The following is a 26,074-nucleotide window of genomic DNA, read 5'->3' on the forward strand; positions in this document are numbered from 1 at the left end:
GGCATCAAAGCGTCCTGGCCTAGCTGCCGAAGTAGCACACGAGTGTTCAGATAGCACGGTGTGGGCCCCTCTGCCGCCTTGGAATTTAGCAGCTGAACTAGAAAATCTGTAGAACCAGAGGTGGGTACTTGTAATTTTTCATTCTGCATATATGAACTTTGTTTGGTCTCTATTAGTCCATCTGTATGTTATGTAGTATCAGGTTAGTATTAAATGGGATTCCAAAAGAGTCTGCCTCATGTACCTGAAGGTACAATAGAGTCAAGACTTCATTCTTCTTCCTTAAAGACTTGAATGGTCTAGGTGACCCACTCCTCCCAGAATTTATCTTCAGCCGTGAGTTTTAGCCTTGATTCTTAGAAGATCTTCCTCCTGCACTTGGAGCTTGTAACTTGTATTTGAGAAATGCTGAGTCAGACCAATTGGATATATTTTTCCTCCTCTTTTTCCTTTGTGACTTCTGTGTCGAGTTGGTTCATGTCAGCCAGTCAAAACAACCATTTGATTGTCTTGCTTCTTCAGGGTGAGGCTTTGAAAATCAAGCTGTATTCTTCCCTGTGCATCAGTGACAGTCACCCACAGTAATAATCACAGATCATAATTATCTTGTGGCAATTATCTGGCTATTTTAATAAGAATGATCTTCTTAGTAGAAAGAATGCATCTTGATTTCAGAAACCTTCAGGGCAGAATCTAACATTCTAACATTAAAACTATTCTTTATTCTGATGACTTAATTGGACAGTCAGTGTGGGGAAGTACACCAGCAGCCCCAGAGTCATCCTCAGAACACGGGGCTTTTCTTCGCAGATCAGAGTGCTCGTGGAGAGTAAGGAGAGAGAGAAAGCAATTTCCACATTTTTGTTTTCCCTGGGACAACGTGGTCCATGAGAGCGGAACTCATAGGATAGTGAGATGTTCTGCATGCTGCCATTCTTCCTGAAAGTGAGGATTGCATAGAACATTTCTTCCCTCTCCCTCCCTTTGTCCTCCTTTTTCTGTTTTGAACTTTGACCAATTTAAATGTTAGAAAACTCGCTTTCAAGTGAGAAAGGAAAAGGCATGCTTGCACATGAGCAGCCTCACCTTCCAGGGCGTGGCCTGCCAGTCCTCCGTCTCCATCTCTGGGGGCAGATCCACGTGGCCCTTGCTCAGTCAGAGGGGGACTGTCAAATACCTTTTACTCCATTGTGAGAATCCATAAAGGTTACTCTAAGCACGTGACATAGGAAATAAGGGCAATTCTGTATCTTCCCTTATGTCAATTAGTTGTTTTAACTCCTTAAATCTAAATTAGATTTTTTTTTTTAAAGAACTCATAGCATTTTCTCTATATACACAAATATTTCAGCTGTTACCTTCTATGCGCTTCTAAGTGCTAGAACTGAGGGATTCTCTAATGATTGAAGCATATGTTTTATTGAATTTGAGTCAGTATTTTCTTTGGACAACTTTATATGGTGACTTAATTGTCACTGTCATTTTACTTCTCTAAGAACAGTGGCTACTTTGATCCTCTCTTATGCTAAGGGTGCCAAAAGCGAGGTGTGTGAAGTCGTCACACACGCCCTGGCCGCCCTCAGCCGTGTCTGAGATAGAGTCACGGGCTCAGTCGCCATGGTCCTCCATCAGCATGCACTTTTTATTCCCCTAGTGAGGAAGATGCAGGATATGGTGGGTTGTAATTTGCATTTCTCACTTCTTTTGGTTGAGGAAAAAAAGACAAATCTTAGTTTTCCCAAAAAGTTGGAAATATTATCACGTTTGTCCACAAAAACCTCAACTTTTGTTGAGAAGTCTAAACCATTTAATAACTGCATTATTTTGGAAGCATTTTAAATTAATAGTTTTCTGAGTCAAAAACCCCAGGCTTATAGAGAATTTTTATAGAATTTTGCCTTTAGTCTGTCACTTTAGAACGTTGAGGCCAATAATTTTCATTAAAGAAAGAAAGAGGCCCAGGAGAGCTGGGTCTGAAGTTGGGATCTCAGCCTCCAGGTGGGTATTGTTCCTCATGCCAGCCATTGAGATAGTCGGTCCATGCTTTGGGACTTTTGAAATTCCTTGTGTGTTTGAGCTAAAGCCTATTTATTAATGTTTCTACCCTCTCTTCTTCTGCTAGTGCCTTCCACCTTCTTTCAGCTTTTAATTTCATAATTTTTCTCTAATTCTTTTAGACTCTTACCATTTGCATCTCTTTCTTTAGAGGGCTGGAAAGGGAGAGAGCGGCTGTTCTGTCTCTTATTGATGGTTACAGAAAGGAAACGTTCGTTCGTGTCTTGTGCTCCAGCTTTGTTTTCCTCTCAGATTGTGTGAGGGGAAGGTTTGCCGCTGGCCAGTTCAGTGCTGGCATCTTGTGGCTATCTAGGTTGACCTTGGCAATGCAGTTAGGAGCTATTTTCAAACACCTAAATCCACACTTGAGAGCAAGTAATCAAAACTTTGGTGATGAGATGTAGTCTTTATACACCTGTACATGTTTAATCTATCATATATCCAAAGAGGATTTGACCTCAGGAAATACCCCAGTGCCCTCTTGGTAAGAAAAAGTGAGTTTGTTTTTTCCTCTTGCCCCTGTGTGCAGGTCATGCTGGGGGGCATGATGTCTAGTCTGTGTTTGTGGCATACTTGGAGCCAGCTCAGGTTGGAATTTTCCGTTTACTTGGGGCCAATCATTGAAACATCTGAAGTGATCAGAAGCTGGCATTTGTGGAAAGTTTTAGCACTAAGAAGTTCAGTATATCCCTAATTAAGAACTATTAGGTTTCACCAAAGGACAGAGCTTGGCCTCTGAAGCCCATGAAAATGACCAGCCGTATACCTTGGCTCTTCATACCCGTGTGCGCAGCTCTATGATCATGAAGTATTGCAGAGAAACCTGTGTTCTCAGTGTCAGCCTGCCAGGCCCTTTGCTCTGTGCAGGGAGACTGTCTCTTCTGGACCCAATAGGCTAAAACTTGCCGGCTGCATTTGCCTTGTGTCCCTCACCACTCGCGTGTGGGCAGCATGCGTGCATGTGGAACAGCTGAACAGCAAGAGGGGAAGCAGCAGATTGCTGCCGTCGTGGCAGTGGCCCTCTGTCTGTGTGCAGAGGGTGCCTGGCTCGTAGCTTCCAGCCTCTCCGGGGCTCTACTTTAGCTGTGCTGAGTGGAGACACTGAGAGGGAAGCCGCGCAGATGGTGAAAGATGTGTCAGAGTGAGCCGGAGAACACTTGCTTTCCTCTGAGGTTTAAAGAAGGTTGATGGGAAGGCGAAAGGCTGAGTGCTTGTGGGTAGTATTCCAGAAGGCAGCAAGGCGCCCATGTCAGCAAAGAGAAACGAGGAACATGGCCTGGGCTCTGGATGCAAAAAGGCAGAGGTGCCTAAGTGCAGAGCCCGGCCCCTCGAGCCTGAGGCCCATCCCGGGTCTACTTCAGGCCTAACCTGGGAAGTGGAGGGGAGCTGATGACAGTGCTCAGGGCAGCGTTAGCTACCCCCCAACCCCTTCACGGAAGGAAAGCCAGAGAAGGGAAAAAATGGGTGGGAGAGGTGACAAGCAGGGAAATTGTTTTTTTTTTTTTAACTATTTTCCCTTTGGATTTTCACATTTTATTACTGAGGCCATAAGACTCGTCCTCCCCCACAGTGTGGTTCATTAGCCAAAAATACCTGTATCCCTCTAGAATGATGGGGAAAGAAACAGACGTCGTTTACTTAACACCTGTGGGGAGGAGGTGTCATCTGTCCCTGGCGTTGACTGCTCCCCGATGTGGTCTGATTGCTGGAGCACCATGTCAGTGCTGCGTCCTTCACTGGCACGACCCTGCAGCAGCTGGTGCAGACAGCATTCCAGGGCAGAGTGCTGTGTACAAATCTGTAGTAATTGGGCAAAATGTTTTTAAAATTAAATCTAGAAGATGAAAGTCACAGTAGTCGCAGCTCCCTTTGTTGAGGGCCCTGTGTGGCGAGCACACTCTCTCCCTCAGTGTTCCCATCCGTGTTCCTGCTGTACAGGTGACACTGAGAGACAACCACTCAGGCCTGTAGGCTCGAAAGCCTGTGCTGCCCTTTAAGGTAAGTCGGGAATCTCAGAGACGTGGGGCAAAGGCCAAATCACCTGAGTCCCAGGCCAAAGTCGGGAGTGACAGACGGAGCCACCACTTAGGCAGCAGCTCAGGTTGGAGAAGAGGTGAGGGGTGGGGTCGCCTGCTGGCCGCCACGGGAGAGAAGGATGTGTGTGCTTTGGCTTCAGAGCTCGTGTCCTCTGTTGGCTAGTGCGGGTTGTAACACATTTTGTGCTTACAGATGCCTGGTGACAGTAGCGACAGTACAACTCTAGGAATGCAAATAGCTTTGTAAACAGGTCAAGTTACACAGAAGCTACTATATACAACTGTTTGTAAATATACATAAATGCTTATTGGGGAGGCCGTTTGAAAGTCTGCACTTTAGTCACAACCATGCTATGTTCAAATGATTAAAACTGTAGCTTTTGCACTTCTAATTTTTTAAAAAAGTGAGAGTGTAAAGTGGGTGAATGAGGTTTGCATTATTAGGGCAAAAGCCAAAGTCTAGACAGAAACATGGCATTAAAACAAAGAACTTTGCAAATGCAAAGTTTTTACTTTATGGCTGCTGTTTCAAAATGTGCATTTTAATTACAATCCATTTAAAGCAAACAGATCAAAACAGCATAATGAAAGAAATCTAATTATGATGTTCTGAGTAACAGACTCATTATAAGCTGTTGTATGCAAGTATCATCACAGAGAGTCAGAAATACAGTCTTTTGTTCCAGCGCTCACTGTATGGGATCTCTGGAAGATTCTGGAGCAACTTCGAAGCCTGCCCTGCGTTTCTGAATGTTCCCCTGAGGGTGCAGGGAGACGGCATTGCCGGCGATTCCTAGTTGATGAGCTTAGCAGGTGGCAGCTCTGCTCTTTCACAAACAAGCTGGTTGACAGAAAAAGTTGGTCAAAGAAAGCCAGAGGCTGGAGGGTTTGGGGTGCAGAGCGGCCTGTTTCGGCAGCACTGCAGTGCAGCGCAGGATTGCTGCAGCCCCAGGCTGGGGCGTAAGGAGGCCCAGGCAGAATCGGGGACCGTTGTCGAGGAGAGAGGTGCTAGGCTCCTTTTCTTACCGGGACTGAGCATAAGCCCATCTGGGAAAACAGTGGGTCCAGAGCTCGGCGTCCCTCTGCCTGGCTCTCCTGGCTGACAGTGCCTGGCACTTTCCAGGATGCTCTTGAGTGTGGTGTGCACTTTTGCAGAGGCGTGGGAGCGCCACTCTGATGCTTTTTGGCCACCATCATTTCAGCTCCAGCTGGGATGGACAGTTCCTGTGTGCATCAGCAGCTTCCAGGCATTGGTTGTCTGTGTTTTTCTGCCTCAGGGCTTCTGAAGTCTTCAGAGCTTGCTCAGTCCACAGTCAGAGCGGCTCTGGGAAGATAATCCCAAAGGTCAACGCTCAACAGTGGAGATGGGTATCCCTGCCTCTGTCCTTTAAAGGTGCAGCCTGTGTGGTTTCTGAGCCCCTTTTGCTTAGAGTGGAAACCATTGCGAGCAATTCACTGTCTCCTCTCCCCCCTCCCTCATTCACCTGCTTCCACCTCTGGGAACAGCTCCCAGATAAGCTACCTGCATCTGGATCCTTGACTCCGCCTTTACTTCCAGGGGACCCCACACCAGCAGCTACCAGATGACACTTGGTATAGACTCCTGGCAGAGGGGGAGGGAGGGGCGCTGTTGCTCTGTTGGGACAAGCTGACCCTAGGGTTTCCTGAATCTGATCATCAGGTAGGAATCTCAAGCCCTGAGTCCCCTGTTTGTTTCTGTGCAGAACTTTCTCTGTGATTTCAGTTTACACTAGTCTTAGCTTTACTCAGGGATAGCCAGTTTGGAGAATATTCTTTAATATTTCTCTGCTGAATATGAGATTAGAGTCTTTATTCCTGAGCATGGTGTGGTTTATCAGTGACTATTTGCTGTTTTAAAGGAAAGACATCCTTTTCTTATAGCTGTTTTACTCCTTATAGCTTTCTAATCCCCTTCCCAAAATAATCTTAAAGAAATTAATTCAGAATTTAAAATGGCTGTTATAATTATAGTTTTGGTCCCATACAATTATTTAAATGGTATTTTTAAGATTTCAGTTTCTAATTTCCAAAGTTGATTACTAACATATAGAAAATGCAAAAATAGATTGTATTTCCTGCAACCAAGCTAAACTTACTCTAGTAGTTTGGTAGATTGCGTAAGGTTGTGTACCTACACAACCCTGTCCTCTGTGAACCCACATGCTTATTTAGAGCTTAGAGATGGCATTATTCTAATCTCTCAGTGAAGGAAGTTGAGTCCTTTTGCTATGTTATCATGTACTGAAAACTTCTGGTCCGAGGGCCTTGCCTCTGAGGGCCTCTGTCTGATGCTGAATCGCCTGTTAGAAATCTTGGTCATGTTTTGGCTGAGTCAGCTTCGGTTCTTCTGTGACAGCCACCCAGAAACTTAAAGAGGATAACAGACTCCTCCGGCACCTCTGCTCAGGTGAGGCAGTCTTCAGGGCTGGTCCCGGGCTGAGGGCTGAGGCCGGCCCTGTGTGTTCTCTGTGGGATGCAGAGTGGAGAAAAGATGTATGATAGGATCTGACCAAGAGTTGTTTATAGCAGAATGTAATGATTTTTGAAAAATCAGAGTGAATAAAAGCTGAATGGAAAGGTTAGTTAGGGAAACAAAAGAACCATTTCTTTGAGATGAATTTTAAAACCTGCAGTTTTTTTCCCACATACATGCTTTGTTTTTGAAAGGGTAAAAAAAAAAACACATACACCAGGAGACACATGTCTATCACTGATTATTTTTAATGATTTTTATGCTATGGTTTGACCACAGCATTAAGAACAAGCAGAAAAAGCTGATTTCATCACTAACAAACAGCACTTAGAGCGACATCTTCCTTTAAAAGTATTGCAGTTAGGACCGTAGGTCTAAGCACTACACCACCATTGCTCAGTAAGAGAGGCAGGTGCACAACAGTTGGAAACCTTTTCTGTATATAACTGGGAATTATGTTGAAAAGTAAGCACAAATGCCTGTTAAAAAAAGACTTAAATGACTTGTGATTATTGTAGCTCATATAAACAACTATTGAAAAGTTCAAATACAGTTGTACTGTAGTAGGCTGCTTTATAATAAAATTTAGATGAACTAATGCTGTGAATAGTATTGTACATATTTTAAAACAGCTCTAAACTAGACAAGTATACAATTAGAAAATGTGATTTTTGAAAGCCATAAAATGAAAAGTAGCAATATACCAACAAAGCACATTAAAATGAACCAGTATCATTAACAGTAAAGTCTAAGCCTCAATTAGTTCTATAGAAAGGAAGCAATGGTGTGGTAACAAATTTTAGTACCTCTGAGTCTAGAACATTCTCTGATGACCCTCATGCTCAATAGTTCTCCCAAGAGATTGAACCTGGAGGGGTGGGAGTGTTGTTTCTGACAGTAAGGAGCCTTGGTTCTTAATGCTGAGTCTCGAGGGAGCCCCTGCAGTGGACAGCGCAGCAGACAGTGCAGGCGGGGCGGGACAGAGAACACAAAAGATAATTATCTTTTCATGGCCCTTTCAAAACAGATGATAAAAGAAGGGCTGACTTTTAGTTAATTCAGCATTAAGAGTTGCACTGTAGAGGTGTTTTCAGTTTAAGGATAATGGTAATTTGTTTTCTGGAGGATAAGGGTATGATTCTGTTGCGATTTTCAAAATCAGAACACACCACAAAGCAATAAAAAACATGAAATCTATTAGAATATCCTCTGGTGACAGAATAAACTGGAAATATGGATCAGGCAAACTTTCACTGATTGAGGCCCACACCCGTGATTCAACAGCGGTCTTAGTGAACACATTGTTTTGGGTTTTCTTTTTTAATATTAGAATATTTGAAGATAAATGCAGAAGTCAGAATCAGACACTAAAAACTGAGCTGGAAACAGATGAGTAAGAGAGGTGTGACATGATGTGCAATTGAAGACGTAATCCTTAAGTGACAGCAAAACCTAGTTTTTTGGGGGGTCGAGATCACTGAGACACCAAAAGGAACGGATGTAAGAGTCTCCCCTTGACTGATAGCCAGTTCTCTGCTAATTGTAACCCATAACGAAACGTGTTTTCTAAGAATGGAGTCTCGGTGGGTGCGTTCTTCCTGAGGTATTCTCTCCCTGGAAACTACTGTTAGTTCATTGGCGCCACAGCTTCCATTTGTCAAAGAAAAAGGGACCCAGATGGTCATAAACGAGTCTGTTCATGATGCAGATGGTCACGAACAGAGGCCTCTGCTGCGGGCCGATTCACTTACTCGGACATAATTTTTGCAATTTTAACAAAATGTTCACTTTTCACTGGGCGCTGACTTCATTATTCTACAATGAGATAATGTCTTTTCATAAAGCAATTTGAAAACTCAACATTTTTTTCTGACTATAACACTGATCCAACTGAGCAGTCCCAAACAGATTAAAATAAGAAGCATCTAGTGGCAACCAAAAAGCTGTGGGATTTTTTAAACTACTTTTTAAAAATGTTTTCACAGCAAAGATGTAACTCTCAATTGCTATACAGACGCTGGTCATAAACTGTGGCTTGCTTGTTCAGACTTCTTTGCTTTGTGTTATAATATTGATATTTAATAGGAAAATAAACTACATAGACTTTTATCTGTATGCATCCATTTGCAAATTTCCTTACAAAAGAGGACAGAGCACATAGGCATTCACAAATTCTATGCCATTTCTGTTAAAATTGGTATCTATACATTATACTACAGTATTAACAATTTTTTGTTCTACCCATTGGGTAGGATATGTGCATTATATATTCAAGTTATATACAGCACCTTACAAATAAAAACATAAGAGAAGACAGATAACTGAAAAAGCACCATTGTAAGTGAGGCACAACAAAGGTGGGGGCACAGAGTGTGGCAGTGGGGGAACTTGGTGCCTCTATCTGCTGAAAGAATATGCGACACCTTGGTTGCTTAACTACTACTGACATGCAGAACTCTTTGAAATGATACGGCTCTATGTGATATGTGTGTAAAGTGTGTGATAATCTCTCTATAGCTTTACCCCCACCACATTGCACATAAACAAGCACGGAAACCACATGTGAGGAAGGAAAGAAAAGGATGAGAGGGAGACAGCACTTTCTTAGCCAGGCATTCCTACTCACACACACTGGCTTTCTAAGGCAGCCAACCTGGAAAGCAGCAGCAGCAGCAGCAGCAGCGAGCAACTGACGATCTAACCCTGGTAGTAAATTATAAACTTAAACCATGGAAGAGATGCAGCACTTTGGGTATTAAAATAGCTTAAGCTGAAATCTTGATTCCTAGAAAATGTAGGATATTGCACGGCAGGAGAGTACTTTCCTCTGATCCCTAGATGGGTTCTGGCAGCTGGCCACAGGGCCTTGTTGGAATACATGAGTTAAGTGAGCCACGAAGCTGCTGAGACCAACATTTGTGGTCTGAGGTGACAGCCAAACTCCTTAATCTGTGACTCTGGGGTGCCCCTGGTAGAGACAGTGCTCCTCACACTAAGGAGGGGAGACTTGCCAACTTGTCACCCAATTGTGTTATCTAAATTTGCCACGGCCGTGGGAATCTAGGTGAACATAAGCAGAATGGGAGCCTGCATCCCTGCTCTTCAGCTAAGACTGGGGATGGGACACTGGTAGGGAGAGAGGAGGTGGGCTTGGGGGATTATGTCACCAACTAAGGCTCGGTGCCAAGCACTGGTGTATTTCTAGTTTTAGTTACATAGACAAAATCAAAAAGTTAACAAAAACCAAGTATTCTTGCTAGCTTCTTTTCCTTCATACGTTGCTGAGCTTTGACAATTTTAAGAAAAAAAAAATGAATGGCATATCAGTTAACAGCAGTTAATGTTGCCCTTCCAAGTAGCAAATGTGAAGGAGCGAGCACCAGCACGGCAAACACAAGAGGTGAGGCGCTGACCAGCGGAACTGCAGGGGTGAGCAGCCTCACAGCTCCGCTGCATTGCGGCTCAGAAAGACGCAGGAGCCTCCAGTGGCCAACAGCATGCTTTTCAGGGGCGGTGCAGGGCCCGGTGAGTCTCTGTGCTAAGGATCAGCATCTGAAGGGCACCACACCAGGACTCTTCCTAAAGACTTCCTAGCGGGAAGAGCAATTGGATGGAAGATGCAGGATCACCCATCAGGATGCAACTACCAGTTCTGAGAGGAAGGCAGGGGTTTGAATGGACTCTTCTAGATCAGAAGTTTCTAAAAGTGCTTGCCTTATGAGTGCTTCTCATTCCCATGAAACTAAAATAAAAGTGAAGAAGATCAACTGGAGATATTTAGAAACTCTCATCTGTGTACCACATTTCTATGCCAGTGTTAGAAGGCCTCCCAGTTTACTACTGGCCTGTATTTGCTCCCATAAGTTTGAGCTAAAATGAGTGGATTTAAGTATAGTCCTCATGACAAATCTTTGTAAATTTCAAATATTCTCCTCTGCCATCTTGAAATGTCTTGTGCATTATGTGTCCATGTGTACATGTGGTGGATGGATAGAGGCTATACTTGTCAAGCTTTCTTAATACTAAGTTTTGGTCAGAGATAGAAAGAAAAGATGAACTTTTGAAATGTGTAATTTGTTTAGCAAAATCTCCTTTGTACTAAGGACTGCTTCAGTATCTGAAGAAACTAACTTTCTGAAAAAGCAAACAGATGCCTGCAGACTGTTCCTATAAAGGGGACTCAATATGCCTTGGATTTCACACTCCTGGAACCTCCTGGAACAATGGACAAAAGTCACAATAGGATGCCCAGGAGTATCAGTTCCCACCAACTATTCTTTCAAACAATGCAATCCCTTACCACTACTGAACTAATAAACCTATCATTGATGGCCTAAATCACTGGTTTCTAAAATGGACCCTGAGGTTCCATAAGCATATAATGGCTTTTTGAACATTAGGCTCCACGGTACAAGTTGCATCTTCACAGTCATTCCTCTTTCTTTCCACGCCAGGCCAGCATGGGCACAGTGTGAACAGGGTAACTACAACCTTCAAAAGCCCTACTGATCTAAATCAGCCTTTCTCTGCGTTGAAGGGGAACTGACTATCAATTCAATTTATGACCTTGGCTGGATAAACTAATTCATTACAAAGGCCTAGCCTCAAAGACCATTCAAGTCATGGTTTGATATGTCTGTGTCTTTAAACAACTATTTAACCTAAAGGGCAATTCTCTAGGGTGGCTGAATGGAAGAACCTCTCTTTTGAAGGAAGATTAAAGTTCGCTGAATTAAATAATTATTTTGCCAGTACTGTGAACATCTGCAAATGTCCATATACTTGCAAAGTGACTAAGGAACGTACAAGTTTCTGACCACAGCTATTCTTGCAGCAGGTAGAAAAGTAAGGACTACTGTAAAGCCATTTTGAGCTGGAGTCATAGGATGGGTTCACACACTACCAAAACTGCAGGCAAGATTTGGAATGATGACACCAGTAGCTAACCTCATTTTGCGTCTGAGGGGACACTGACCACCAGTGGGGTCCTGACTGGGACAAGCGCTTCCTAATCTTCACCTGACAGGGCGAGGTGAGGCTTCACACCCTGGAGATTCCCAGCTTCCCTCAAGCACAGGCTTGTGATCTAGGTGATCAGCTACCTGTCAGGAGGCTCGAGGGTGGTGGGAAAGGAAATCTCTGGTCCCGAGTCGAGGCGCCCAGGGCTCGGCCCAGTCTCGGAATTCCCACTGCGACCCTCAGCGTACACACTTCCAAACAGGTCTGAAATATGGGTGACAACTGTCGCCCACATTTTTTCTCTCTCCTTTTGAGAGTTTGACTATTTCTGTGGATGTTACTATGTGAAATGGATGAATCTAATGGAGATTCCGATCCTCAAAACAAAAACCAGCAACCTACTGACCAAGAAAAGCAGCAGAAAGCAGCAGGGGACAGTGGACAGGATTTGTAGTTCAGAATGGTCTCTCCAGCTCTCAGCCAACAGCACAAAGTCACCCACAGAGAAACCACCTCGGAGACCCACAGACAGGAACACATTCAGCATTAACCGCGGAGACCAGAGTCCCTGAGTCATCACTCCAGTCCACTCTGGCACGCAGAGGCCGAAGGGACCTCACAGCACACAACAGGCTGGTGCTACCCTGTTAAGATAGGCCTGCCATGGGTGGTACTGGTCGAACTTGCTGCTGCTGCTGCTACTTATAAAGGCCAGATGCTTGCTTCTGCAGAAGAAAGTTATTTTACATAAGAATGAATGTTGGTAAATATCAGGAATATTAAGACTAACAATATTTAAAATTAGTTTCCTAGTTGCATTTTAACTGCATGTTGTGCTTTTTATCCTGTGCTCCCTGCACTGAGTTATAACTGACCGTCAGTTCTGGCCACCATCACAAAGGCTGAGTGGACTCCCGCAGCAGTTTGGGCGAGTGCTGAGGACTGCCTTCCTCCAAGAACACCGCGCCAGCGCTAGTCAAGCTCAGGGGCTTATTATGCTCAGCAACTTCGTCTCCTTCAATTCCAGGGCCTTCCTATGTGTGAAGTAACCCACTGCCGGTGCCACTCACACACCTGGGCGGGCGGGCTGCATGGGCAACGGCTGCTGAGAGCCGCCCGCGCGCTGACCAGCCGTCCAGACCGCACTGCACTATCTGGGGAAGGAGAGACAGCGAGGATGCACTGAGCAGTCACATATTTCAACAGGATTCAAAATAACCACCGTGCATGTTAAACAATTTATTGCATAAAATAATGTATGCATCTAGGTATATTTCATGCTACAGTGAAAAAACCTAAATTACTGAAGAAACTGCACTGCTGGAGGATGAGGGCAGTACTGCATGATACTGGATACATAAATGCATGTGTTGGGTTCATTTTTAGTAAAGTATGCAGCCTAAGACTAGCAGAGTGACTCAATAAGTCAGAAAGGCTGAAATTTAGTCTTTCCTCTCTTCCATCCAAAAGCCTCCCAGTGCTTCAGTGATGCACCGACATTTGACTCGCAACGCCGATGACTCTCCTGATTTACGTAAGTAAGCATATGTTAGGCTACGCCCCCAAACACCTTTTCTCGCATGATTGTGGACGACACTCCGGGATATTCCTTGGGCCTGATAATCCACAGGTGAGAAGACAACATACAGAACTTCACATAAAACAGTTCCCTCATATATATTTTAAACATTAAGATAGTGCAACTTTTAAAAACACATCGTCACAACACAAATTAACTCCTTGCATTCATCTAACTTCTCCACTTTATACCTTGGCACACAAAACAGGAAATGTGAATCATATTTTTAAAACAAAATAAAAGTTCCACACCTTGGGAGAAAAAGCAAACTGGCCACTTCTTCCCCATGATAATATATAATAACGGTTCCTTCTTTATTCAGTTAATTATAAAACGGGCCATTCTGGCCTCTTTCTCTTCAAAGTCTCCTTTCACAATTAAATAAATCAAATACCTCTGTGGGTTTTATTTCATGGTATCTTCAAATCCCTTTCTCTGTGTTCCCCTGCCCACCCTTTGCCAAAACCACCCCCCGTCCCAAGGCCTGCTCCCAAAAAAACACTGTTTGCGGTCAGACCAAACGGAAGTTTGTATTATTTCAGTCTAGTTTGCATGCAATTCCCCTGAAAGGAATCAGAAACAAAGATCACGTTTGCACATTTGGTTTTACTTAGTTGTAGCATGTAAAACTGAACAATGTTGTGCTCGGGAGCGGAGGGGCAGGGCAGCCCGTCTCCCTCCTCAGTTTCTTTCTCCTCAACTCGAACACACGTCGGAGGGTCAGACGAGGTTCCCAGGCTTCCTGTCTTTGCCCTGGATGGGCACCACTGTGCTCCCCGAGCTGTCCTGCTGAAACGGCAGTCTGCTCCCTCTGTGTGCGTTGCTGTGCTGGTGATGGAAGAAAGAGGCGCCTGGGTAGTGGCCCATCACCTCACTGTATGTGGGCGGTGGCCCCTCCATCCTCCCGTTACTGCTACAGGTGCTGGCACTTATGCCCGAATTGCTGCTGGGCGGGCATGGGCCCCCATTGTACACAGAAATGTCTATCAAATCGCTGTCAAATATGGTTCGGTTGGGTGGGGCCCTCACAGATTCTCGGTTGAGTTCCATCTGCTGTTCGGGGTCCCGGAGCTGCAGGGTACAGGGCCCCTGGTAAGGAGGTGGCTCCTCCCCGTCTGACAGGGAGATGGTAGGAGGAAGGTCAATTTCATGCTGCACGTAGGGGTAAGTGGGCTGGAAGCGGCTGAACCGATCCCTCTGGATAAAGGATGGGGCAGTAAACCTGTCCCTGGATCGCGGGGCGTACATGGTCTGCAAGGAAAAGAAGGGAGGCTTGAAGACATTCTCGGCACGATAATGACCCTGAACATGATGCTATCAAGGAAATTCATGCTTGCTCTGTGTTCTCACTCATCTGAAAAATTTTTCCCAGACAAAACAGGAAAAGGCTATTCTGGTAAAGAAATGTAGTTTTCTTATTCCTCATGACTTAGACCACTCATCTTGCCAAACTAGGGTTTATCCAGGATGGTTCAACAATGGAGAATTATGGTTAACTGAAAATCTGGGTTTCATAGAAATTAGTGCATATGCTATGTATACAATTTCCACCAGTTCAAATAGAATACAACAATAATTCCTAGAGTGCAGTAAATAGTAACTAGTGGAGGGGCATTGTGCAGGCAGGACTCTGGTCCTGTCTACCACGTGACCTGGCCCAGACCTCCGCTCCACCAGAAAGTAAGAGGACTGGCCTGCCTGCCCACTTTCTCAGATCCCTTCCAGATCTCACAACTATGACTCAGAAAAGTGGGGAGCAGCTCAGCGTTTTCGTTATCAATGTAAGTTATAACTTCACACAAGAGTACTTGGAGCAGGTACGAGGTATTGGATCAGTTTATGAATTGGGCCATTTATGGGTCAATTATGAATTTAGGAGCTTGTTGCTCTATCAATTACTTAAAAAATATATGGAACAAGTGACTTCTTTTTCTTTCTGGTTTCTAGACTTTTCCAGTTATTTCTTTCTGGATAAAACTTTCCTGTAGTTATTTTTCGTAACTGACATGAAAAATGTTTTCTATTCCAAAGTAAATATGATTATAGATTTTTTTTCCCCAAAATGAATCCAGGTACTATATTTCTTACATAATCCTCTCATCTAGTCTACCATCTAAGTTTCTTCTAGAGGAAAGATATTTTATATATATACACATATATATGTATGTGTATATATACATACAGATATATCCATTGACTCCTCTCATACCATATTTTTAATTTAAGGCAAAAAACTATGTTATTTTAAAAATCATACTATTAAACTCGGAGATGTGGGAATGAATCATGCTAAGGTATTTATAAACTATGCCAACATCTGCCAGACCTCATTGCTAGCAGCTTATGGGATCCTGTGAAGATCAGTGATTCTCAATCTCTTTCTGGAAGGAGCTTTAGACTAGCACAAATAATCCCTAGGAGTTCTGGGAAAAAAACCCCTCCCCACCTTTTGAACCAAAGTTACAGGCATATGCCTTAATTTAAACCTGTTATTTCTTAATCTATGCTGTAATACATTCAGCCTTTCCACGAATTTTGCTGTAATGGTTTATTTCCCTCCTCCCCTCCCCTCCTGCTACCCACACTGCACCCTTGTCAACCCCCTTACCTCCGAGGCGCCTGGCCGAGGTCCAGAGCTGTCTGAAGGCCACAGGCGCCCTTCCTGGCCGTAGAGGGGGGGATAAGAAACATCATAAGAAAATCATTAGTTTCATACAGCAGCACCCAAAATTATGGGATCACATTCCTCTTTGACAGTAGCAGAACTGCTTAAAACCCTGGACAACAAAGAACTGGTCCCTTATTACACCTACCACCTAACTGGAGAACTGTGACCAAAAGGACAAGTTAGAAAGTTTAGGTCACGGCCATAGTGAATTTGAAATAGATTGTATTTGAAATAGATTTAAAGTCAGACATCTTTCAATCTATACACTTGTATGTTTGAAATACATTCAAAATGTCGTCAAACCGTATTCAGTCAGTCCCTGGACTTGGGTCGGGTCTGGGTGAATTAAGCTTTCGTGCAGAGGCCTACCCCACACAAAGGTGTGTCACCACAGCCGGCTAAGCGCCAGCCAAGGCCCTTCTGAATTGCAACTCAGCTCTGAGTTAAGCAGCAGCAGAAGAAAGGGATTGCCCAGCCACACAGGATGGCTTTCAAACTGAAAACTGAGTTTCCAAAGCTTCAATGCCCTTCAGGCATCTTCTAGTGAATTTATTCTTCAGTCTGTATATTCATAAGGCAGATGTAACTTGACATCTAGTTGCTTATCTTTTTGCAAAAATGTTTGGCCAGACTGACAAGGTGACACACAAATAACAAGCATTATTAAGGGTCATTTATTACACCTAAACCTGTCTGCACAGCATTTCAGTATCTTATCCCTTTTGAACCCAAATTGTTGGCTATTAACAAGGATCTCTTGGGCTGCTGGCTAAAGACCTGTTACTGTAATAAAGAAAATACGAACTATTGGGAGGAAGCAGATGCCTGTATTTTTGGACACCCAGGAACATGCATAAATGACCTTGTGCAATCACTGAGCCTCCCAAGAGCCCACAAGCACCCCAGTGGACCTGGGAGAGGAACACCCCTCCGTCTGCAGACCCAAAGGCCCATTCTCTTGCTTTCTCATAGGCCAGCAGTCTAATACAAATATGCCCTTCCCTGCTAAACAGGGTGTTTGCTCAGTATTTACAATCTGTTACTAAGATAGCCACAGGACATTGTTCCTGGAATCAGCAGCAAGAATATGAACGGACCCAAATGCATTTAGAGGAAGCTTGGACTATCAGATTATGTAATGGGCCAGCATGGTGACAGGTGACAGACCAAAGGTGAATCTAATGAAGTGGCTGAGGGCAGCCTTCACCGGGCAAAGGCAGCTCGTACAGCGCTTTAGAGCGGGTTATTCCTTCGGGTCAAAGTGAAGCAATCCTATAGTTCTTGGCTGCTGCAGTGACTTTCATATTGGGAATAGTACAGAAACTCATCCTCCCATGTTTCTCAGAGTCCTAATTCCATCCTAGCTCTTCTTCCTGTCCTTCAAACTGCAGCATGGTGCCACTCCTGCCCACCAGGCACTCACTGATGTCCAGTTCTAACTTCCATCCTGAGAACTGTCAGCAGGCCACAGTGCGCAGCATAAGGGCCAGAGAGAATACCACCAAATGAAGTGGGAGGGCAGTGACCCAGAAGGGGGGGTTGCACATTTTCTGAAAATGGCAATAACCATCCTCGGTGGCTTTATTTTCCTAAAACTTAGCAACACTGGAAAAATGCTTCAGAGCCCCACATCCAGCCTTGGGCACACTCATTCTTGTATTTCACCAAATTCACATCAACCTCCTTGTCACTAAATCCACTCAGTGCTTTTTGGCCCTCTTATCGCCTGGCCTCCCAGCAGCACTAGACCTTCTCTCACTGACCCAGCAACATCACCGGCTCCTAGTTCACAGCCTGACTTCTCTGACCACCCTGCCTGCTCCTCGAGGCGTCTCTGGTTCTGCACCTAGGTTAAATGTCAGAGTTCCTCAGAGCCCTGCCCTGGGCCCCTCGCCTCTCACTGCAATCTCCCTGGGCACCTCATTCCCTCCGCAGCTTAAAGGGCCATCCTCAAAGTGATGGGCCTGTCTCTGGCCCCACCTTCTCCCACAAGCTCCAGATGTGGCTAACCACTGGGGACTCCAGGATTCTAACAGACTTCTAAAACTAAGTATGTCCAAAGTGGAACTCACTGACTTCTCCCCCAAACCTCTCATTCCTCTGTACCGGCGTGGCCTCACCAACTAACCATTCTCCCCCACCCTCACTCCACTTCCCTCTATTGCCGCCATCACTATTTTAATAATGATATAATTTATTTAGCTTTTCACTGACAACTGCCCCACCCATCTTATTTTTCAGGCCTTTCACCCATGTGGTACATAGGAGATGTTAAAACTACAAAACCTACAAGATGCTGTGGTGAGATTGGTTAAGGCCAACAGCCCAGAAAGCTGTCATTCCAATTCTGTGCCCAGTGCTGATATGTAGAGAATACAGACCTGGAAGATGACCAGAGTTCTAGAAAGACTGGATCCCAGCAGTCCTAATAGTTAGGGACCTGTCTAGCACTAGATTCATGCCACAACCTGCTCTGGCCACTCATCTCTGGGCTATCCCACACTGCCCATCGCCAGATCACCCTCATTAGCATTGAACTTCTCAGGCTGCTGGTGGAGCCCATGGATTCTTGTTCTCCTTGGTGAGTGAAGTCCTCTATGATCTAACGCCGTGACCAGCATTCTCTAAGGGCCCTGTATCATCTGAGAGACTACAGATAGCTAAACTCAAAGATAGGGGCTCTCTTGTCTAGACTCCTCAGTTTCTTCGTCTCCAAATGCTAGTGATGCCATTTTCAGGGAGAAGGGGACTTGTCATACAGCTAGCATCTACTCAAATAGCAGCATTTCCGGATCCTCGTTACAAAACCAATTTTTATCTCACAACGAAGCCTCTAATGTTCTTGGAAAATGCTTGTTTTGTTACATTGTATTATACTTGGAACAAGCTATGAAATAAGATAATAAAGTAGTTCACAGAATTTTGAGTAATAGGAACAAAATATCGCCAGTATTTTTACACAGGCTTAAATGCATTCCCTCTCTTATGGCTGTTTCTTTCTAAGAATACCAACCAAAAGGAAGTGAAGCATCCACCCGTCTTCATTACTTCATTACACATCTGCTGAATGCCTCCTAGCAGCAGGTCTTGATCCCTTTCCATTGCAACACATGGGATGATGGGCACAAATAACCCGACAGGTACTGTGCCGCGCCTCCCATGGGGCAGGTTCGGGGGGACGTGGAACGGGTCCGTGCAATCCCGAGGATTAAGGTGTCACCCTGACCCCTTTCTTCTACTTAAGAAAACATTCTGGAATGCAAGTGAGCATGACAGTACTCTAGGGATCACTTCAAATCAATTCTAGTTTATTTTTTAAGGTATATTATTCTCAAGTCACTCATGTTTTATCTATTATTAGTACGAGTTACTTGAGACACATGAAAACTGAGCAGGACATATGGGGGACTGTCACACCTGCTCCAGGAAGCTTACAAGAAGGGCATCCAATCTCAGGGGTGAAGGAAGCAGGCCTCAGAGCCCTCTCTGTATGTGCAGTGCCTTGCATGCATGTTTCTTATTCTCTAGTTTTTCTCCCTGGCACAAAGGCCCTGTAACAAGAAAGGTAATGAGCAATTATCTGATGACAATTTAATATTACCTGGATGGATGACACAGCTATCGACACAGATAGGGATCTGTAAGGGCAAGTTGACTCTGAGCTGGGAAAGCCCTAGACCAGAATCCTGGCACTGTCACTCTTCAATCTGTGCCCTCAGGCAGCTTACTTAGTTTTTCTAAGCCTCATTTTCCTTCTTTGTAAAAGGAGGTGGTTGTGAGGCTCAAATACATCAATGAATGTAAATTCCTTCACAGTGCCCTGCACGTGAGTATTCAATAAATAGCAGCTCTTAACATTACAGATAATGGTTACCTGCTGTTATACACAACTAAAGTGGGGATAATTTTCAGTTATCTCTTTCAAAATAATGAATTCACTGAAATTTCCTTGTTTGTTTGTTTATTTACTAGATCTATTCCAAAGGTGGCATTTTGAATGGAAAGGCTGGAAGCATGCGAGAGGCTTAAGCAAAGGTGCATTTATCTCAGATTTTTTCAGGACCTTTCTCAGTTGGGAGCTGATTCCTAAAACCAGCATAACTCACAAGACTCCTCACACAAGTTCTTCTCCACAGCTGCCCACTGCTTGATTTCAGCAGGAACCCAGGTGCTACACAGAACAAAGGCCCACAGTTGCATAATGACTGTGTGTGCTCTTCAGTCATTAGCTCAGCCTGCAACTGACTGTCCCCTGAGGAAACCACCATGAGCACAAACTCTGGCCGAGATTAAAAGGCCACACCTTGTCCTTCTGATGCCACAAGGTGAAAGCAGGAAGATAGCAGGCAGGTTAAAAGAAACAACTTTATAGCATTCAATTTTGTGCCAAACTTTTACTCTCTCTTGGATCTTCTTTTATTTGCTAAAATGAAATCTTTATTGTGAATGAATATGTTGTTATTTGTCATTCTCCTGCTAATGTAGTCACTGTCAGGAGATCACTCGTGTTTGACCATCTCTGAGTAGGGTGACAACACTTTTCCTCTGAATCTGCAAGGCTGTGGGCAGAGCCTGGACCACACAAACATGCTGAGGGAGGGGCTTTCCCTTGTGACAGTGTCCCTCAGCCTACATCCACAAAAACCACAATCACACATGAACACATACATGAGTGCACGTGTGTAGTTTGTCTCCCATGCTAAGTATACTTAGAATCATAAAGTCTGGTGCCCTGGCCTCCCTGGCTTGGCCCTGGAAGTTGCTTCCATGGGTGCACCGGTGAGCACAGACACTAGGACCCAGGCCTATGAATCCCTTTGACCACTATGAGGAGCTGGTTGGTCATCAAGGGGCCCTACTCAATCTAATCTTGTGGAAAAGGGACACAGGAGAGCTCCAAATTTTGCAGGCTTGAAGACATGCATTTTTAGACTCCTTTACACTTGAGGAATCTGCTTTGTATTTTCCCATTTCTGAATGGTCAGTGGACAGCCATATTTACGGAAAGATTTCCCATAAATTGAATCTGCTTGACGCTAAGACGTCTGCATTAAAGATTAAAAAATCACCTGATCTTTCAAATGACTGTATGATGCCAGCAGCCAAGATGTGTTATTTGCAGACCTGAAACACAATAATTGGATTTTTTCCCTTTAAATCTGACTGTTTGGCACCTTTGGGGGTTAGGAGGGGGTGGGAAATAAAAATCGACTTGTCTTCTTTTTTTATTGTTGTAAAATATACATAACATAAAATTTACCATTTTAGTCATTTAAAAGTATACAGTTCTGTGGCATTAAATACTTTCACATTGTCGTGCAACTATCACCCCCATCCATCTCCAGAACTTTTTCATCTTCCCAAACTGAAATGTTATACCCACTAAACACTAACTTCCCATTCCTTTCTCCTCTCAGGCCCTCCTAAGCACCATTCTATTCTCTATCTCTATGAATTCAACTATTCGAGGTATCTGGTCTAAGTGGAATCATATAATATTTGTCCTTTTGTGGACACATACTATTGTATCCTCCTTTCACTCAGCATAATGTCTTTAAGTTTCATCCATGTTGTAGCATGTGTCAGCATTTCATTCCTTTTTTAGGCTGAGTAATATTCCATTGTAGGTATATACCATATTTTGCCTATTCATTCATCTATTGATGGATGTTTGGGTTGTTTCCCGCTTTGGGCTACTGAGGAATAATGCTGCTATGAACAGGGGTGTACAAACATCTATTTGAATCTGTGCTTTTAAGTCTTTTGGGTATACAGCCAGAAGTGGAATTGCTGGGTCACATGGTATTTCTATGTTTAATTTTTTGAGAAACCACCATATTGTTTTCCACAGCAGTGGCGCCATTTTACATTTCCAACAGCAATGCACAGGGTTCCGATCTCTTCACATCTTCACCAGTACTTGTTGTTTTTTGATAATAGCCATCCCAATGAGAAAGAGAAAGAGAGAGAGAGAGAGAGAGAGAGAGAGAATTTGCCCTTCCTCCACCTTTTTGTTCTATTCGGGCCCTCAATGGATTGAATGATGCCTGCCCACATTGGTGAGGGCAGGTTTTCTTTACTCAGAATACTGAGTCAAACGTTAATCTCTTCTGGAATTGCTCTCCCAGACACATCCAGAAGTAATGTTTTATCAGGTATCTGGGCATCACTTAGCCCAATCAAGCTGACACATAAAATTAACAAATACAGTTAATGATACTGAGTTCCCATGTGCTTATTGGCCATTTGTATGTCTTCTTTGGAGAAATGTCTATTCAAGTCCTTTGCCTATTTTTAAATTGGGTTGTCTGTTATTTTGTTGTTGAGTTGTAGGAGTTCTTTATACATTCTGGATATCAATCCTTTATCAGACATATGATTTGCAAATATTTTCTCTTGTTCTGTGAGTTGCCTCTTCACTCTCTTGATAGCGTCCTTTGAAAAACAAAAGTTTTTAATTTTTGAAATCCAATTTATCTATTTTTTCTTTTGTTGCCCGTGCTTTTGGTGTCACATGCAAGAAATCATTGCCAAATACAATGTCATGAAGCTTTTTCCCCATTGTTTTAAGAGTTTTATGGTGCTAGCTCTTACATTTAGGTTTCTGATCCATTTTGAGTTAATTTTTGTATATGGTATAAGGGTTCAATGTCATTATTTTGCACGTGGATATGCAGTTTTCCCAGCACCATTTTTGAAAAGACTGTCATTTCTTCTCAAATGTTCTTGGCACCCTTGTCGAAAATCATTTGACCCTATATGGAAAAGTTTATCTCTGGGCTCTCTATTCTATTCCATTGGTCTATTTGTCTGTCTTTATGCCAGTATCACACTGTTTTGTCACTGTAGCTTTGTAGTAAGTTTTGAAATCAAGAAGTGTGAGATTTCCAACTTTGTTATTCTTTTTCAATATTACTTTGACTGTGTGGGGGGAGGGTGGTCTCTTGAGATAGCACATGAATTTTAGGATGGACTTTTCTGTTTCTGCCAAAAATATGTTGGGATTTTGATAGGGTTTGCACTGAATCTGTAGATTATTTTGGGTAATACCAACATCTTAACAATGTCAAGTGTTCCAATCCATGAACGTGAGTTATCTTTCCATTTATTTGCGTCTAATTTGTTTCAGCAACATTGTACAGTTTTCAGTGTACAAATTTGTCACATCCTTGGTTAAGTTTATTCCTAAGCATTGTATTCTTTTTGATGCTTTTTATTGTAAATTGAATTGTTTTCTTAATTTCCTTTTTGGATTGTTCATTGTTAATGTTAAGAAATGCAACTGATTTTGTAGCCTGCAACTTTGTTGAATTTATTTGTTCTATTAGATTTTTTTTGTTTGTTGGAATTTTTAGAGTTTTTTTACATATAAGATCATATCATCTGCAAACAGAGATAATTTTACTTTTCCTTTCCAATTGGAATGTCTTTTATTTCTTTTTCTTGTCTAATTGCTCTGGCGAAAACTTCTAATAAACACTATGTTGAAAAAGTGGTGAAAACATGCATCCTTGTCTTGTTCCTGATCTTAAGAGGAAAAGCTTTCAGTCCTCCACCACTGAGTATGATGCTAGCTGTGGGCTTTTCATAAATGCTCTTTATTAGGTTGAGATACTTTCCTTCTATCCTAGTTTGTTGAATGTTTTTATTATGAAAAAGTACTGAATTATGTCAGGTACTTTTTCTACATCAATGAGATGGTTCATGTAGTTTTTTCCCTTCATTTTGTTATTGTGGTGTTTTACATTGATTGATTTTCATGTGGAACCATCCTTGAAGTACAGGAATAAACCCGCTTGGGTTATGGTGTACAACTTTTTAGTATGCTGCCGAATTCAGTTTGCTAGTATTTTGTTAAGGATTTTTGCATTAATAGTCATAGGGGCAATTGGTCTTTGGTTTTCTTTTTCCGTCATTTCTTTGACTGACTTTGATATCAGGGTAGTGCTGGCCTCAGAGAATGAGTTAGAAAGTGTTCCCTCTTCAATTTTTGGAAGAGTTTGAGAAGGACTGGTGTTAATTCTTCTTTAAATGTTTGGTAGAATTCACCAGTGAAGCCATCTGGTCTAGGGATTTTCTTTGTTGAGAGGTTTTCAATCATTGATTCAATTTCCTTACTAGTTACAGATCTATTCAGATCTTCTATTCTTTACGATTCAGGCTTAGTAGGGTGTGTTTCTAGGAATTTGGCCACTTCATCTAGGTTATTCAATTTGTTGATATACAATTGTTCACAGTACTCTCTTATAATCTTTTTTATTTCTCTATCTCTTAGATCTTTTTCCACCCAAAGCATACAACTACAGCATTAAAAGGGAGTAATATGTGACCATGACTTACTGGGGCTTCCACTGCAAGCTGCAGCTGAAGCTTGCGGCCTTGGGTCCATGTGAGACCACTCCCATGCCCCAAAACTTCTTGGTTTTATGCTCTCAGCTAAACTCTCCTTTCTACACACAGAGGACCATAGGAATCATCAGATTTGGGGACTGGAAACAACCAGCTCTCTGTGGGAATGGAAACATCTCATACAGTGATTTTTAAACTGAGCTGCAAACTCTTAGACAGCTAGACAATCAATTTAAGTGGGTCACAGCCAGCATTCCAAAAAATGAAACAGAATAGAAAATATCTGAGTACGTTGTCTCTAAGTATAGTTTGGTGAAACTTCTGCCTTAGTTGTGTATATGAGTATTGCGGATTGTGATGTAAAATGTGTTTCTTACTGTTCTTCATGGTCAAAAACAATCTGAAGGTCTCTGATCCAAGCCAATTATCCCTCATTTTAGATGGGAGGAAACTGAGGCCCAAAGAAGGTACACTACTCACTGGAGATGACACAGTTAGTTTGTTGCAAAGCAATGCCATTGCTGGATATTTTGGCTTTTACCCAAGACTTCCTCCCAGTGAATGAATGTATTATATAGCCTCAAATTTGAAAATCTATTTTTTTTCCCCTGTCCCGGGGTGAGAATTTCAAAGCATAGGTAAAATTGATCTTTGGATATTCAGCAACACCTTTACCTTTTGATAAAATCAATTTTCTTACATTTCTTCCCTTTTTCCATGCAACCTCTCCACCATCCAGATACTTTAGTATTACTGTCTTTTCCACCCTAGATGGCAGTAACAGCTTAGATGTAAAGGCAGTACCTCTAGATGTCAATGACTGTGTTCTCTTCAGCATTTCCCCCTTTATTTCCTTCTGGAAATCCATCATCAGACTTCTCAAGACTCAATATTTCCCTCCCGACTCTACTCAATCTAGGGCACTTCCCTTAAGAGAAAAACAAGTCATCTAGGAAGGTCTGTTGGGAAGCAAAGAAAGGGAATCCTTTACACTTCCAGAACACGGTGGATGAGGGGGATCCATAGGCCCTGAGGAGCCAGCAGAAAACGAGCTGCGTGGGGCCTCTCCTGGGCTCGGTGCAGGGACAGAGTGAGCAAGTAGACTTCACGAGAAACCAGCCTGGGAATTAGAAAGCTCAGGGCAACAGGGAAATGTGGAACCGTACACTATCAGCCTAGGCGGGCACAATCACCTCCTTTAATTTGTGAGAGGAAGCTGAGGCACAGGGACAAATGGTTTCCCCAGGTCAGAGAGCTAGCAGGGGATTCACACAGAGCCAGAACCCAGCTTCCTCCCGTGGCTGTCTTTTGACAGCCTTGGGAGCCTCCCCAACAAGGACCGCTCAGAATTAGAATAATTTAGAGAACTTTTTCCCCCCAGAACAAACCATATCAACTTTCAAGGACTAAGTAAAAACAAACAAACAAACTTTGCCAATAGATTATTAACGCTAATGCCTATTTAGAAAGTTATTAAAATTTGTTTATGGGGCTGGCCCCGTGGCCGAGTGGTTAAGTTCGCGCGCTCCGCTGCAGGCGGCCCAGTGTTTCGTTGGTTCGAATCCTGGGTGCAGACATGGCACTGCTCATCAAGCCACGCTGAGGCAGCATCCCACATGCCACAACTAGAACGACCCACAACAAAGAATATACAACTATGTACTGGGGGGCTTTGGGGAGAAAAAGTAAAAAATAAAATCTTTAAAAAAAAATTTGTTTATAAAATTTTTATCAATTTTATTTAAAAATCTGATTTTAGCATACTTCTGTCACAATACAAACCATATTCAAATGAGTTACCTTGGAAGTTTATACATGATCAGAACATGATTGGAATTGTCTTCAGCATCAGTTGATGTGAGCAGAGGATGTTTTTTAATTGCAAAAGTAATACACAAATACATTCTTACCATAAAGGTTTTAAGAATACAGAA

At 43.1% G+C, this 26,074-nt stretch overlaps 1 protein-coding gene and 1 long non-coding RNA gene across 51 annotated transcripts in view; one reads left to right on the forward strand and one right to left on the reverse strand.

Moving 5' to 3' along the window:
• Nucleotides 1–23,293, forward strand: LOC139084802 (uncharacterized). Its single transcript, XR_011542555.1, has 4 exons — nt 1–120; nt 18,033–18,372; nt 18,796–18,931; nt 19,764–23,293. It is a non-coding gene; the product is annotated as an uncharacterized lncRNA (long non-coding RNA).
• The window catches only part of LDLRAD4 (low density lipoprotein receptor class A domain containing 4), a 427,148-nt gene continuing 407,883 nt past the window's right edge, over nt 6,810–26,074 (reverse strand). For all 50 annotated transcript variants that reach the window (XM_070629545.1, XM_070629537.1, XM_070629521.1 and 47 more), the window contains 2 exons: nt 15,732–15,785; nt 6,810–14,374 (listed from right to left, as the gene is read on the reverse strand). In XM_070629545.1, coding sequence (XP_070485646.1) covers nt 13,844–14,374; nt 15,732–15,785 — 585 coding nt within the window. In that variant the 3' untranslated portion in view covers nt 6,810–13,843. The remainder of the gene's footprint in view (nt 14,375–15,731; nt 15,786–26,074) is intronic.

This window comes from Equus przewalskii, chromosome 7 (genome assembly GCF_037783145.1).
Source record: "Equus przewalskii isolate Varuska chromosome 7, EquPr2, whole genome shotgun sequence".
Taxonomy (NCBI): Eukaryota; Metazoa; Chordata; class Mammalia; order Perissodactyla; family Equidae; genus Equus; species Equus przewalskii.